The 16042-nt window shown below is 41.8% G+C and overlaps 1 protein-coding gene across 1 annotated transcript in view; it reads left to right on the top strand.

Moving 5' to 3' along the window:
- Positions 1–16042, top strand: part of col9a2 (procollagen, type IX, alpha 2) — a 213495-nt gene that overhangs the window by 29188 nt on the left and 168265 nt on the right. The window contains exon 6 of the mRNA XM_072548624.1: positions 15069–15104. Within this exon, the coding sequence (XP_072404725.1) occupies positions 15069–15104 (36 nt within the window). The remainder of the gene's footprint in view (positions 1–15068; positions 15105–16042) is intronic.

Here is a 16042-nt window from a genome sequence, read left to right as displayed (position 1 = left end):
AGATCCTTTGGCCCAATTTGTCCATTCCAACCAGATAGCCCAACCCAATCTAGTCCCACCTGCCAGCACCTAGCCCATATCCCTCCAAACCCCTCCTATTCATATACCCTTCCAGATGCCTTTTAAATGTTGCAATTGTACTGGCCTCCACCACTTCCTCTGGCAGCTCATTCCATGCACCATGAAATATCTTTAGCAAATATGGTTCGGGAATGCCCCGAAGCCTTTTGTTCGTATATAAGGAGCAAGAGGATAACTAGAGAAATGATTAGCCCACTGAAGGACAAAGGAGGAAAGTTATGCGTGGAGTCAGAGAAAATGGGTGAGATTCTTAACGAATACTTTGCATCGGTATTCATTGAGGAGAGGGATATGGTGGATATTGAGCTTAGGGATAGATGTTTGATTACTCTAGGTCGAGGAGGGAGGAAATGTTGGGTATTCTAAAAGGCATTAAGGTGGACAAGTTTCCAGGTTCAGATGGGATTAATCCCAGTTTACTGAGGGAAGTGAAAGGGGAAATAGCTGGGGCCTTAACAGATATCTTTACAGCATCCTTGAACGCAGATGAGGTCCCGAAGGACTGGAGAAATGCTAATGTTGTCCCCTTACTTAAGAAGGGTAGCAGGGATAATCCAGGTAATTATAGATCAGTGAGCCTGATGTCAGTGGTAGGGAAGCTGCTGGAGAAGATACTTATGGATAGGATCTATTCCCATTTGGAAGAAAGTGGGCTAATCCGTGATAAGCAACATGGTTTTGTGCAGGGAAGTTCATAGCTTATCAACTCAATAGAATTCTCTGTGGAAGTGACAAAGTTGATTGATCATGGAAGGGCTGTAGATATCATATACATGGACTTCCGCAAGGTGTTTGATAAGGTTCCCCACGGTCGGCTAATGGAGAAAGAGAAGTCGCATGAGGTCCAGGGTGTACAGAGGAACTTTGATTATCCGAACAACATGAGTGGGGAGTATTTTGTTCGGATAACCAAATGTTTGGATAATCGAATGCCGGATAACGCAATTTAGCCAAGCATCAGGATCTTGCAATCTTGTCTAGATAATCGGAAATTCAGATAAGCAAATGCTAGGTAATTGAGGTTCCTCTGTACTAGCTTGATGTGTAAAGAACTGGCTGGGCATCAGGAGACAGAGAGTAGTAGTGGAAGGGAGTCTCTCAAAATGGAGAGCTGTGATCAGTGATGTTTCACAGGGATCCGTGCTGGGACCACTATTATTTGTGATTTACATAAATGATCTGAAAGAAGATATGGGTGATCTACTAAGATTGATGGAGTAGCAGATAGTGAAGAAGGGCTGATGCCCAAAACGTCAATTCTCCTGTTCCTTGGATGCTGCCTGACCTGCTGCGCTTTTCCAGCAACATTTTCAGCTCTGATCTCCAGCATCTGCAGTCTTCACTTTCTCCTAGCAGATAGTGAAGCGGACTGTCAGAGAATACAACAGAATATAGATAGATCAGAGATTTGGGCAGAGAAATGGTAGATGGAGTTCAATCCAGGCAAATGTGAGGTGATGCATTTTGGAAGATCCAATTCAAGAGTGAGCTATACAGTAAATGGAAACATTCTGGGGAAAATTGATGTCCAGAGAAATGTGGGTGTTCAGGTCCATTGTTCCCTGAAGGTGGCAACAAAGGTCAGTAGAGTGGTCAAGAAAGCAAACAGCATGCTTTCCTTCATTGGGCAGGATATTGATTACAAGAGTTGGCTGGTCATGTTACAGTTGCACAAGACTTTGGTTCAGACACATTTGGAATACTGCATTCAGTTCTGGTCGCCATATTATCAAAAGGATGTGGATGCTTTGGAGAGGGTGTAGAGGAGGTTCACCAGGATGTTGCCTGGTATGGAGGGCACTAGCTATGAAGAGAGATTGTGTAGGTTAGGATTATTTTTATTAGAAAGATGGAGGTAAGGGGGGTACATGACTGAGGTCTACAGAATCATGAGAGATGTAGACAGGGTGGATCGCAAGAAGCTTTTTCCCAGCGTGAGGGATTCAGTTACTAGGGGTCTTGAGTTCAAGGTGAGAGGGGAGAAGTTTAAGGGAGATATGCGTGGAAGATAGTGGGTGCCTGGAATGCTTTGCCAGAGGAGGTGGTAGCGACTGGACAGTAGCGTCATTTAAGATGTGTCCAGACTGATACATGAATGGGCAAGGAGCAGAGGGATACAGATTCTTAAAAAAATAGAAGGCAGGTTGAGATAGAGGATCTGGATCAGCGCAGGCCTGGAGGGCTGAAGGGCCTGTTCATCTGCTGTAATTATCTTTGTTCTACAACTGCTATCCATCATGGCCCCTAGTTCCTGTAAATTCCTTGCTGTCTCTAATTGACATTTCAACCAATCCATGCAATCTGATAGGATTTGTAACCAAAGACACTTCCTGCAGAGATGATAATCAGTAACATGGAAACTCTCCCTAATATCCCACACCTGACAGGAAGACCACATCACTCTCTAAAGGCTATCTTTGCTCCTTAACAATCTACAGACCCAGAAAATAGCACCATCTTATTGCACTAAAAAACACTGCTCCAGGCTAACTTAGTATCTAAGTTTTATATTTTTAAACTTTAATTAAGAGACAGCGCTTAGTAAGGCATGTAAACAAAAAAAAACAGCTCACTCTACTGGCGGCACGGTAGCTCAGTGGTTAGCACTGCTGCCTCACAGCACCAGGGTCCCAAGTTTGATTCCAGCCTTGGGCGACTGTCTGTGTGGAGTCGAACACTCTCCCCGTGTCTGCGTGTGTTTCCTCCCACAGTCACAAAGATGTGCAGGTCAGGTGAATTGGTCATGTTAAATTGCACATAGTGTTAGGTGCAGTAGTCAGAGAGGAAATGGGTCCTGGTGGGTTACTCTTCGAAGGGTCGGTGTGGACTTGTTGGGCCAAAGGGCCTGTTTCCACGTTGTAGGGAGTCTAATCTAATCTACTCGCTATTGCAGGTTACACGTAAAAACTATGCACTTAGCTTCTCCCATGCTCTGAACTCTCCAAGGTCAGCTGTTTGTTAATTTTTCTTAGACACATTCCAATGTCCAGAGATACTTGAACTCAAACAACCAAGGCAGTAACTATGCAGATTCACTGATGTTTCCAACAGCAGTATTGGTTTCTTTCTCTGACCAGGTTCTCCTGCCTTTGTCTGTCTTCCTCCTTTTAAAAGTGCTATTGTTTTGATCTTTTTCCCCTCAAAGCTCCAAAATAATGCATCAGCTTCTAATACAGTAATTGCTGCTTTTGAAGTTTGAGGAAATCACATCCCGTACCTAAATGGTTGGCCACAATGTGGTTGACTCTTAACAACCCTTATCAATGCCCTAAAAATTAGTTAGTTTTAGGGCACTTAGGGATGCGTAACAAATGTGTCAGTGGTGCCCAAATCCCTTGAAAGAATTATGGAAAACTTGACAAGTCATTAGGAACTGCTATATCTCACTAACAAATGAATATACGAACAAGGAACAAGAGTAGGCCACTCGGCCTGGAACGCCCGTTCTGCCACTCAGTAAGATCATGGCAGATCTAAGTTTAACCTCCGTGCTTTATTTCTGCATATCCCCAATGTCATTTTATCCCCCTTGGAAATCAAGAATCTACCTACCTGTGCCTTAAAAATATTTAAAGATTCTACATCCACTGCCTTTTGAAAAAGCAGATTCCAATGACTCATGACCCTCTGAGAGAAAAAATGTTTCTTCATTTTTGCCTTAAATGGACGACCCCATACTTTTAAACTATGATCTTTAGTTCTACGTTCTCTCACAAGAGAAAGTACCCTTTCCATATCCACCTGGTCAAATTCTCTCAGGATCTGCTAAGTTTCAATTAAGTCATCTCTGACTCTTCCAAACTTCACAAAATATATGCCTACCCTGCCTAGCCTTTCCTCATAAAGCAATCTGCTCATTCCAGGTATTATTCTAGTAAACCTTCTCTGAACTGTTTCCACCATGTTAACATCCTTCCCTAAGTACACTGACCAGTACTGTACACAGTACTGCAGATGGGTGGCATGATGGCTCACTGGTCAGCAATGCTGCCTCATAGCACCAGCGACCCATATTTGATTCCACCCTTGGACAACTGTCTGTGTGGAGTTTGCACATTCTCTCTGTGTCTTTGTGAGTTTATTCCATGTCCTATGGTTTCTTTCTACAGTCCAAAGATGTGCAGTTGAAGTGGATTGGCACATGGATGTATGGGTGAGGTGGGTTAGCTACAGGGAATGCTGGTTTACAGTGATGGGGTGAGTCAGGTGGGGTGCTCTTCAGAGGGTTGGTGTGGATTCGAAGGGCTGAATGTAGGGATTCTATGAATCTATGATGTGGTCTCACCAGTGCCCTGTATAAGTGAAGCATAACTCTTGCATTTAATTCCAATTGTAATAAAACATGACATTCTATTAACTTCCCAAATTACTTGCTGTACCTGCATACTAACCTTAGTGATTTATGCACAAGGACACCCAGATCCTTCTGTGTCTCAGAGATGTACAACCTCTCATCATTTAGATAATATGCTTATTTTGTATTTTTCTGCCAAAATGGGCAATTCCACACTTTGCCACATGGTATTCCATTTGCCAGATCTTTGCCCAGTCACTTAAACTATCTATATCTTTTTGAGATTCCAATGTGTTCTTCACAATTCAGTTTCCTACCTATCTTTGTGTCATCAGCAAATGTAGTTACGATGCTATCTATCCCTTCATCCAAACCATTTGTTTAAATTATAAAGAGTTGAGGTCCTAGCACCAACCCTTCTGGCACACCACTCCTGATATCCTGCCAGCCTGATTCCTATGCACTGTCTCCTGTTTGCCAGCTGATCAACTAGCCATGCCAATAGGTTATCCCCTACACCTTGAGCTTTTATTTTCCACAATACCCTTTATCAAATATAAAAATCTAAATACAATACATCCACTGGTTCCTTTTCATCAATAGCACAAGTTACTTCTTGAAAGAACTCCAATAAATTAGTTAAGCATAAATAAAAACAGAAATTGCTGGAGAGATAGTTAACATTTCAAGTCTAGTGACCCTTCTTCTGATGCTCCACATCATCAGGTGCTGCCAGACCTGCTGAGTTTCTCCAGCAATTTCTGTTTCTGTTTCAGATTTCCAGTATCTGCTGTTCTTTGTTTTGATTTTGTTAGTTTATTTGGATTGCTCTTTGACAAACCATGGAGGTAAAAACAATGACTGCAGATGCTGGAAACCAGGTTCTGGATTAGTGGTGCCTGGAAGAGCACAGCAGTTCAGGCAGCATCCAAGGAGCTTCGAAATCGACATTTCGGGCAAAAGCCCTTCATCAGGAATCACACCATGTTGGCTCTGCCTGATAACCTCAAATGTATCCAAGTGCCCTGTTTTAATGTCTTTAATGACAGCTTCTAACATTTTCCTATGACAGATGTTAAGCTAACTGGTCTGTAGTTTGTGCTTTCTATTTCCCTCTCTTTTTGAATAAAGGACCAGAGCTACGGTGATGGAGAGCAGGTGTATGCCCCTCTCTCGCAGACCCTGAGGGTGCTGGGCCTGGCTATCCATACCACTGCCAACCTGTCCATGGAAACATGTCCTGTTGCACTACTACAGCTACTGGGCACTGAGCGCCATTGCCTCCCATATTGCTGCTTGCTGCTCCTGCCCCCCCCTGTGTATGTGGATGAGGTCTCTGATTGCTGATCCCAGAGGCTCCTCTCCTGATGTACTGAGCAGGTTCATGGACTTCACCAGTCCTCTGAGTGCCAACATCTAGATTAGAGTGATGCTGGAAAAGCACAGCAGGTCAGGCAGCATCTGAGGAGCAGGAACATCGACGTTTCAGGCAAAAGCTTTTCTCCAGCATCTGTAGTCCTGACTTTCACCTCTGAGAACCAGCGGCCTAAGGTGTTTCTCCCTCTGCCAGCCATGGAGCTGGTATAATGAGGGGCTCACCTAGATCGTGAACCCTTAGCACCCTTGCTCACATTTCAACCACATTGACAATATCTGAGATAGGAGCAGTGGGGTGGTGCAGAGGAGGCTTTCTCTAGGGCCTTGGTACTTTAGTTATAGAGTCATAGAGATGTACAGCACAGAAGCAGACCCTTTGGTCCAACCCATCCATGCTGACCAGATATCCCAACCCAATCTAGTCACACCTGCCAGCACCCAGCCCATATCCCTCCAAACCCTTCCTATTCATATACAAATCCAAATGCCTTTTAAATGTTGCAATTGTACCAGCCTCCACCACTTCCTCTGGCAGCTCATTCCATACACGTATCACCCTCTGTGTGAAAAGGTTGACTCTTAGGTCTCTTTTATATCTTTCCCCCCTCACCCTAAACCTATGCCCTCTAGTTCTAGACTCCCTGACCCCAGGGAAAATACTTTGTCTATTTATCCTATCCATGCCCCTCATAATTTTGTAAACCTCTATTAGGTCACCTCTCAGCCTCTGACGCTTCAGGGAAAACAGCCCAGCCTGTTCAGCCTCTCCCTATAGCTCAAATCCTCCAACCCTGGCAACATTCTTGTAAATCTTTTCTGAACCCTTTCAAGTTTCACAACATCTTTCTGATAGGAAGGAGACCAGAATTGCACACATTATTCCAACAGTGGCCTAACCAATGTCCTGTACAGCTACAACATGACCTCCCAACTCCTGTAATCAGTACTCTGACCAATAAAAGAAAGCATACCAAATGCCTTCTTCACTATCTACCTGTGACTCCACTTTCAAGGAGCTATGAACCTGCACTCCAAGGTCTCTTTGTTCAGCAACACTCCCTAGGACCTTATCATTAAGTGTATAAGTCCAGCTAAGATTTGCATTCCCAAAATGCAGAACTTCACATTTATCTGAATTAAACTCCATCTGCCACTTCTCAGCCCATTGGTCCATTTGGTCAAGGTTCTGGTGTAATCTGCAAACTTACTAATTATACCTCTTATGCTCGCATCCAAATCATTTATGTAAATGACAAAATGTAGATGACCCAGCACCGATCCTTGTGGCACTCCACTGGTCACAGGCCTCCAGACTGAAAAATAACCCTCCACCACCACCCTCTGTCTTCTAACTTTGAGCCAGATCTGTATCCAAATGGCTAGTTCTCCCTGTATTCCGTGAGATCTAAGAGGGAAATCAGGAGGGCAAAAAGGTGACATGAGATAACTTTGGCAAATAGAATTAAGGAGAATCCAAAAGGATTTTACAAATATATTAAGATCAAAAGGGTAACTAGGGAGAGAATAGGGACCCTCAAAGATCAACAAGGTGGCCTTTGTGTGGAGCCGCAGATAATGAGGGAGATACTAAATGAATATTTTGCATCAATATTTACTGTGGAAAAGGATATGGGAGATATAGAATGTGGGGAAATAGATGATGACACCTTGCAAAATGTCCATAATACAGAGGACGAAGTACTGGATGCCTTGAAATGCATAAAGGTGGATAAATCCCATGGGGAACCTTGTCGAACGCCTTACTGAAGTCTATATAAATCACATCTACTGCTCTGCCCTCATCAATCCTCTTTGTTCCTTCTTCAAAAAACTCAATCAAGTTTGCGAGACATGATTTCCCTCGCACAAAGCCATGTTGACTATCCCTAATAAGTCCTTGCTTTTCCAAATACATGTACATCCTGTCCCTCAGGATTCCCTCCAACAGCTTGCCCATCACCGACGTCAGGCTTACTCATCTATAGTTTCCTGCCTTGTCCTTAACACCTTTCTTAAACAGTGGCACCACGTTAGCCAACCTCCAGTCTTTCAGCACCTCAACTGTGATTATCAATGATACAAATATCTCAGCAAGTGGCCCAGCAATCACTTCTCTAGCTTCCCACAGAGCTCTACGGTACAACTGATCAGGTCCTGGGGATTTATCCGCCTTTACGCGTTTTGAGACATCTAGCACTTCCTCCTCTGGAATATGGACAGCTAGGATGGGCAAAAAATGCTGGCCCTGCTAACAACCCTTGTGAATTAATAAATAAAACTTACTTTCAAAAGGTTAACAGGTCTGTAGTTCTCTGTTTCTCTCTCATTCTCTTCTTACAGAGTCATTTGCTGCCTGTCAGCCCACAGGAATCATTCCAGAATGTATAGAATTTAGAAAGATCGTTACCAGTGCATCAACTATTCTCTGAAACCATCTCCTCCTACATCCTGGGATGTCGACCGTCATGTCCATTTCACCACCATTAATTTCTCTGGTACTACCTTCTTACTAATGCAGATAGACAGCCCTTTATTCGAAATCCCGAAATCCAAAAAGCTCCAAAGTCCGAAGGTTTTTTGTGAAGTTTTTTTTCTCATTAACAAGGTTGTTTGGCGTGCAAACAGTTAAGGCGGCGGAAGTGAAGACTGCAGATGCTGGAAACCAGAGTTTAGATTAGAGTGGTGCTGGAAAAGCACAGCAGGTCAGGCAGCATCCGAGGAGCAGGAAAATCAACGTTTCGGGCAAAAGTCCTTCATCAGGAATGGAAGCAGGGAGCCTCCAGGGTGGAGAGATAAGTGGGAGGGGGGTGGGGCTAGGGGAAGGTAGCAAAGAGTAAGCTTGAGGGCCGAAGAGATGACCTGGAGGTTGCAGTGAGAGAGAGACTCACTCCACACCCACTCGATGTGTGTCACTCAGATGCAATGTAGATGGGCATGGCCCAGCACTGGCAGGCCTCAATTCTGTTTCATGGCCCGTTTTAGTCAGTGAGTCTGCTCCTCTGGTAAGATTTTTAAAAACTTCACCATTGAACACACACTTATTCTGAAATTCGAAAAATTCTGAATTCTGAAAACCAGCTGGTCCTGCGCATTTTGGATAAAGGATTGTGCACCTATACTAATTTCTTTCAACTCCTCACTATCCTTTACCATCTGGATCTGTAGTTTTGGGAGATTTACTTCACCTTCCTCAGTTAATTCCCTTTGACATTCCTATAGAAGTTTTCTCAGTCCACTTTTATTTGGTTTGCTAGATTGCCGTCATATTCTATTCTCTCTTCCCTTATCAGTTTCTGGGTCCTACAATGTTGTATTCTATAGACCTCCCAGCACTCAAAATTACTGTTATTCCTGGCTTTCTATTTTAATCTGCTACAATTCTGAGTTTCCTTTGTTAGCCATGGTTGACCTTTTTTTTGAATATTTTCACCTTGAAAAAAAGTATAATTGCTGTAAGTTATGCAATGGTGCTTTAATGACTATGCATTGCCTGTCTGTAGCCATGTTTTAATAGATTTTCCATTAATCAGTAAATATGTGTCACATGTATTCATAATTTCCCTTATTCAAAAGTAGTATCCTTGCCTGGGAATGAACATAATCAAACATAATGTAAAATCTGTCATATTGTGTTCATCCATCCGTAAAGATTCTTTTAGAACAAGATTGTTAATTAGCCCCTTTCATTATTTTTACCAGATTGAAAATACCATGTCCTCCAGTTGGCTCTTCAATATACTGATCTAAAAAACCCTTCCTAACCCACTCCAGAAAATCATCCTCCACACCTTTAGGGCTCAGTTGATTTACCCAGTCAATTTGCAGATTGAAGTCACCCATGGTAACTATGTTGGCAAAGCTATTTGCTTTCCTCATCTTCTGATTAGTACCATTCCTCACACTATCTTGACTGTTTGGTAGCCTAAAAGTGAGTGCCATGGCTATTCGAGATGGTGCAGGTTGTTGAAAAGTGGTGAGGTTTCCCAAGTGAGTGGATGGGCATTGCAAAGGTGGTGTTGGGGGAGGTGGTGAGTGTGAGTGAGGAAATATACTGTAGGCCATATTGAGAATGACAAGAGCATGAACCTTGCTGTTAGGTGGGTGCAACAGCTGGGAGACAGTAACTGTGAGATAACAGAGTGCGTGGCAATTACCCCAGTGAAATAGAGCAGGTCACTGTGCTCCTTCCTTTAGTGCTGGCTATTCTTCCTCTTGATGACAATGGTACTAACCTGTTGGCATCCTTAGACTAGGCTGCTGTTGTTTAATGGCATCACATTTTTCGCCAATCATCCAAGAAGACTCACAAGTCTCTTAAATTCTTTGAATTTATGTCCTGCCATTTTTAACCTTGCAATTTGGCTACTGGGGTGATCAGTTATTGGACATGTTCACAAGGTGCTCCCAATGCACTTTTGACAAAAGAACAGACATTTATTATGCAAATGTATAGGAAATAAAAATAAAGTATTGCAGAAACTAGAAATCTGAAATAAATGCAGAAAATATTGGAGAAATCCAACAGATCTGATAGCATCAATAAAGAGAGAAACAAAATTAACAGTCTGATATGACCTTCACAGAACTTGAAACTGAGGACTCACAAGGTTAACTCTGTTTCCTCTCCACAGATGCTGCCAAACTTGCTGAGACTCTCCAGCATTTTCTGTTTTTGTTTCATCAGTTGTCTCATCAGGTAGTTTCTCTTGTCATTTAGCTTAAGTCACATGACATATTAGAAATGCCTTTTTGACCAGCTGCTTAAAAAATTAATTTGTAATCCTTTAAAAAAGTCACCTTCACAAAACTGAAACCCAAAAACACATTTACATTTACTTTCCAACCCAAGTTCCCCAATCATAATGCTATGTTCTAAACCTTCATCACATTCATATGGCAAAAATGTTATATACCACTTATCAGTCTAAGCGTGGACCTGTCCAGGTTTTGCTGCAATGACACAGACTGCTTCAGGATCTGAGGAGTCACAACTGGTACTGAACATTGCACAATCATCAGCAATTATCCCCACTTCTCACCTTATACTGAAAGGAAGGCCATTGATGCAGCAGCTAAAAATAGTCAGAACACTGCTGCAGAATTGTACTGGAACTGAGAGGACTGACCTCCAACAAGCACAACCAGCTTCCTTTGTGCCAGGTATGACTCCAACTAGAGGAGATCTTTCCTCCTGATTCCCATTGGCTAATTTCACACTACCTACCCTATAAAATACTTTCATCAGGTTGAACACCTTGAACAGATCCTAAACTGAAGGAATTAATAGTCCAATGTTTATCTAATTTGTCTTATAATTGACTCTTTAAATTCCATATCTATGCTCAACAATCCCCACCAAAACCAATATGTCCAGCCTGAAATTTGTCAACCAAAACTGAATGCCATATTGTGAATGGGAATTGACCAAAGGTGTGCACAACTGACGTGTCAGATCCCCAATTTTGTATTCCATTCACTTGAGGTAAAGGCCAAACATTGAGATACAAGAAAGTTTTGTGTTGGTTTAATCACTTTGCAGCAACCCCATTCCCTAAGTGCCTACGTAGTCATGCACCTTTACCAATATAGACTGGAGATAACCTTCCTCTACATTTGATAACTGACAAATTGTGGTAGTGCTTGAAGTTCGCCAGCAATGAAAATTATAAAACTTCAATAAACAGGATTACCTCTCATTCCCTAGAATCCAGCAAGTCATTCTGAAATGAGTGGAAAAAAATGAAACAAATCTTTTAAAATGTAAGATTGAGAATTAAGCAAAAAAAGAAACAAGGTGCAGTAATTTCATCAAAGTGCACAGGGCCAAGGAAGCCCATTTAAGTCACTCTTCCCATTGCTTTGTCTGAATAAAGGCCCCTTATTTGTGTGCCGATCAATATTATGCAGACAGGACACATGCAGCTGTGTGGTGAGGATGGAATGTACTGCCTTCCTGTATAACTGTAATAAGCACTGAGACAGAGCCTGCTTTTTGTGTTTAAGCATCACACTAACTCTACAGTTCAGAACGTAAGTTTATACTGCCTCTGGCATAGTCTGAAAGGAGTCATTCTTCCTACAGCATTCTGAGCCTGACAACTGTTATGAAAGTGTACATTTTGCTCAAACCCAACTGTGTAATCTGTGTATTGATAGGTTTGTGTGAGTTTGGGTGGTGGAGGGGATAAGAGGGGCGATAAAGGACTGATGAATGATAGTGGAAAGAACCTGCCAATCAGTGCCACTAATCTACACAAACAGCAGGAGTGGATTATTGATCCTCAATTAATAACCTACACCTAACATTGAAGAAAATTTCTGTTTTGTTTCTCTAGCTTGTTTTGGTGCATCTCCATGATTTTTTCCATCTAATTCACAGCTTCAAAAATTGGTCTTCATTATGAACATTTTGGTGCTCACAGATGTTGAGATCCAAGGTCTGTGACATTGGGGGCTTTGCCTTTGAGCATGCAGTGGGTGGGATTCATGTATAAGGGGCAAGCTGAGAGATCTGTGAGAACAGTGGATGTAGGAGAGCTTTCTAATTCACAGGGATTTTAAATGAAAAACAACTGAGCTCTCAGTCAGGCCTTTTAGTACAGAATTCGGGCCCAGAAGTTTGGGCAGCTTAGTATATTCCCACTGTTTTTAAAAAAGCAGTGAAGTTTAAAGAGCCTTGCAGCTGACAGCTCTTGGTTGTAGCTCCATGCAGTAATTGCTGCATAGGAGATCATAAACCCAAGATTTTATCTGGTGATCCCACTAGGGGGTCACATCCCTCAGTTTGGGAAATCCTTATCTGTTCTATGCATCACATGGAAGTCAGTGCCTTGGCGTAGTAGGGAGCACTTTCACCTCTTAGTCACACGACTGTTGATTAAAATTCCAAGCCATGAACACATACCTTAGATTTGATAAAGGTGAGGTATTGCATTTTTGTAAAACAAACGAGGGCAGAGTTTATATAATTTGTGTTAGGGCCCTGGATAGTATTGTAGACCAGAGATACATAATTTGGAATAAATTAGCATTACATGTAGACAGGGTACTTAAGAAGGCGTTTGGCATCAATTGCTCAGACCCTTCAGTATAGGAGTTGGTACATTATGTTGAGGTATAGGATGTTGGTGAGTCCTCTCCTGGCATAGTATACAGTTCTGGGTGTCCTGCATTAGAAAGGATATTATTAAATTGAAGAGGGTTCAGAAAAGATTTACCAGGATGTTGCCGAGAATGGAAAGTTTGAGTTAATGGGACCTTTTTTCTTTGGAATGTAGAATATTGAGGAGTGACCTTAAAGAGATTTATAAAATCATGAGGAGCATAGATAATATGAATAGCAAGTATCTTTTCCCTTGGGTGGAGGAGTTCAGTACTAAGGGGCAAATTTTTAAGGTGAGAGGAGAGATTTGATTAGGATATGAGGGGCAACTTTTTCATACAGAGAGTGGTCCGTGTGTGGAATAACCTGTCAGAGGAAGTAGTAGATGCAGGCACAGTTATAACATTTAAAAGACATTTGGATAAGAACATGAGTAGGAAATGTTTGAGGGATATGGGCCATATGCAGGCAAGTACGACTTATTTGGTTCAGGAACATGGTCTGCATGAACTAGTTGGACTGAAGGATCTGTTTCCATACTGTATGATTCTATAACACTTGAGTGCAGTACTGAAGCAGTGCTGCACTCAGAGATGCCACAGTTTGGATGTGATGTTAAACTAAAACCTTGTCCAGCCTCCCAGAAAGAAACATTTATTTTAAAGAAAGACAGAGGAGTGTAGCCCAGTGTCCGTGCATCCCTTAACCTGTAATACACCTGTCTGTGTAATAGAGAACAGAGCAGGTGCCAGACTATCTTACAGGATCAGAATCAGCCTAAAGAACAAATTGTGATTTTTAAAATGTCCTGATTTTAACTCAGTGCTCTGACAGCAAGTCGGATAATATGCTGCTTTGAAATGGCCACATCTTCATAGCCTGTGAGACTGCTGCAGAAACGTAACTGTTACTTGATGACGACACAGTCTAATTATCATGCTGCAAACCTTGAGTGAGTTCATACACAGGTCATTAAATAGACTGCAGACGTTCTGGCTCTGGTATTCCTGATTTGTGGAGTTATATACAAATAAATATTATGTTCACCAACAGTCCCTTCTCAGCAATATAACCTTTACAGAGAGATGGTAATTATACTTAAATTTGGTCTTTACCTGTCATCTAAAATGACTGCTTATGGAGGGAGAGATGAAAGCACCAATTAGTGAAAAAGGCCTTGCAAAGAGCTGAATGTCTGTAACAAATTTAATCAGACAGTTTTAGTATTTTCCTTCATACCCCTGAGTATATTACAGCTGTGAGCCCAGGATTATTACAGGGTGCAATTTAAGACTTTTCTTCATCTGAGTAATTAATAACAAATGGATTAGCAGCCCCAGCAGGAGCTAATACAAAAGCTTTCTTAACATGTTGGAAGATTAACTGCTGAATTAACTATATAATGTTTGGATTGTTTTCACTGGCGTGAAGGATGTGGTAAAGATGAGCTTAGTTCTCACTAATGAGGCTGAATCAATATTGAAGCCATTGAATTGTTGGCTCCTTTCCTCTGATTTAACAGGCTCTCAACGAGAGAAACTGCTTTACTTTGCTCAACGCCCACATTGTCGCCTTACTGTTGCTGTTTGGAAGTTTTGTATTCTTACAAACATTCTATCTCATTCCCTTCCTTCACCTTCCTTACATCCATTTGAGCTTTATGGCACACCATCCTATCAATTTGTTCAGGCTCCACTCTCTCATCATCCCCAGCCTCTGCCAATCACTGGACTCTTTAAATGCAAGTTTGACGGCACCATCTATTTCTTCCTGATCGAGCTGCCCACTTTTTCTTTCATAAAAGTATCAGACCCTGCATTCACCCTCAGATTACACTGACCTCTGAGTCTGGCCTAGTTACAGCAAGAAACTGCATAAATCGATAAAGGTTTCACATTCACTAATCATCATTCTTAGATTTATAATAAATATAGGTGCAGATGCCACTGTGACAGGTCTCACTGTGAGGCCCACTCCCCATATTACAGGTCTTATGTAAGACCGCTTTTGTGTTTCACATCTCTGCCCATTTCATTAATGTTGATGTCACTGGATAAAATTAGCATGAAAACATAAAAAGAGGCAAACCTTTGCCTGTTTTGAATCACTTCACAAACCAAGGTTTTGCATTATACATTTTGCTTTCAGCAATCTGTCCTCAGCCTCTCTACACTTGTCTTATATATTCAGTAAATATTTTCTTTTCTTTTCCAGGGTCAGGTGGGCTTCCCTGGGCTTCCTGGACCACCAGTGAGTATGACTATGGTTATTATATAGCCTGCAGTACTGTTTGTATCTTTCATAGAGTCATAGTGTGAGAAACAAAGATCACTCACTTCAATAATTTCAGTCCGAGACAAGATCTGAATCAGTAGTGTCATTTACTTTACACTTGCAAGTGGGTGTGATGTCCAGTGTCTATAAGGCAGAGGACATACACACACCAAATTCAATTCATACACAATATTTATATAATTTGGTTTCTTTTGTTTTACATTGCTCCTCCACTGTTTACATCCTCCACTTCCCTAAGACCGGCCCCCATTACTCCTGTTTATCTCTTGCCTTATCCTGCCTTATCTGTGACAAAATGCTTATTTCTGGCCTCACAAGGCCGTTTGACCTCATCCTGCTGTAGGTCATTGTTAGGCATATTCTTTCTTCATCATTATCTACCCCCTCCATCTGTACCTTTCCCTCACAGCATCTTATCACTAAGCCCTTTTAATTGGGGTTTGTTCCTGTGTTTCTGTAAAAGTGGGAAACAGATGTTTATACCTACTGTTTATACAGGCATATCTAATTTAACTTCCTCCCTTCACAGCATTTTATCTATTCGCCCGTAATATCTACCATTGTCTTGCAGTCCCGTTTCTTTCTTGCATACATTTTTAGCTAATACAAAAACAATTATATATTTCCTCCACATAGTTTCCATTCTTGTTGACTCAGCTCTTGGCTGAAACAATTACACACTGGTGTGAGTTCATTCACCTTGTATCAGAAATTATAATTGCAGAATTGCAGAACATTAATTTACCTATATCCCACAATAGCGATGTACAGCACAGAAATGGACCCTTTGGTCCAGCCTGTCTGTGCCAACAAGATATCCCAACCTAATCTAGTCCCATTTGCCAGCACTTGGTCCACATCCCTCTAAACCTTTCCTATTCATATATCCATCC

This window comes from Chiloscyllium punctatum, chromosome 27, assembly GCF_047496795.1.
Source record: "Chiloscyllium punctatum isolate Juve2018m chromosome 27, sChiPun1.3, whole genome shotgun sequence".
Classification (NCBI taxonomy): domain Eukaryota; kingdom Metazoa; phylum Chordata; class Chondrichthyes; order Orectolobiformes; family Hemiscylliidae; genus Chiloscyllium; species Chiloscyllium punctatum.
Note: the sequence above shows the minus strand (reverse complement) of the source record. Positions and strands in the feature narration are given on the sequence as shown.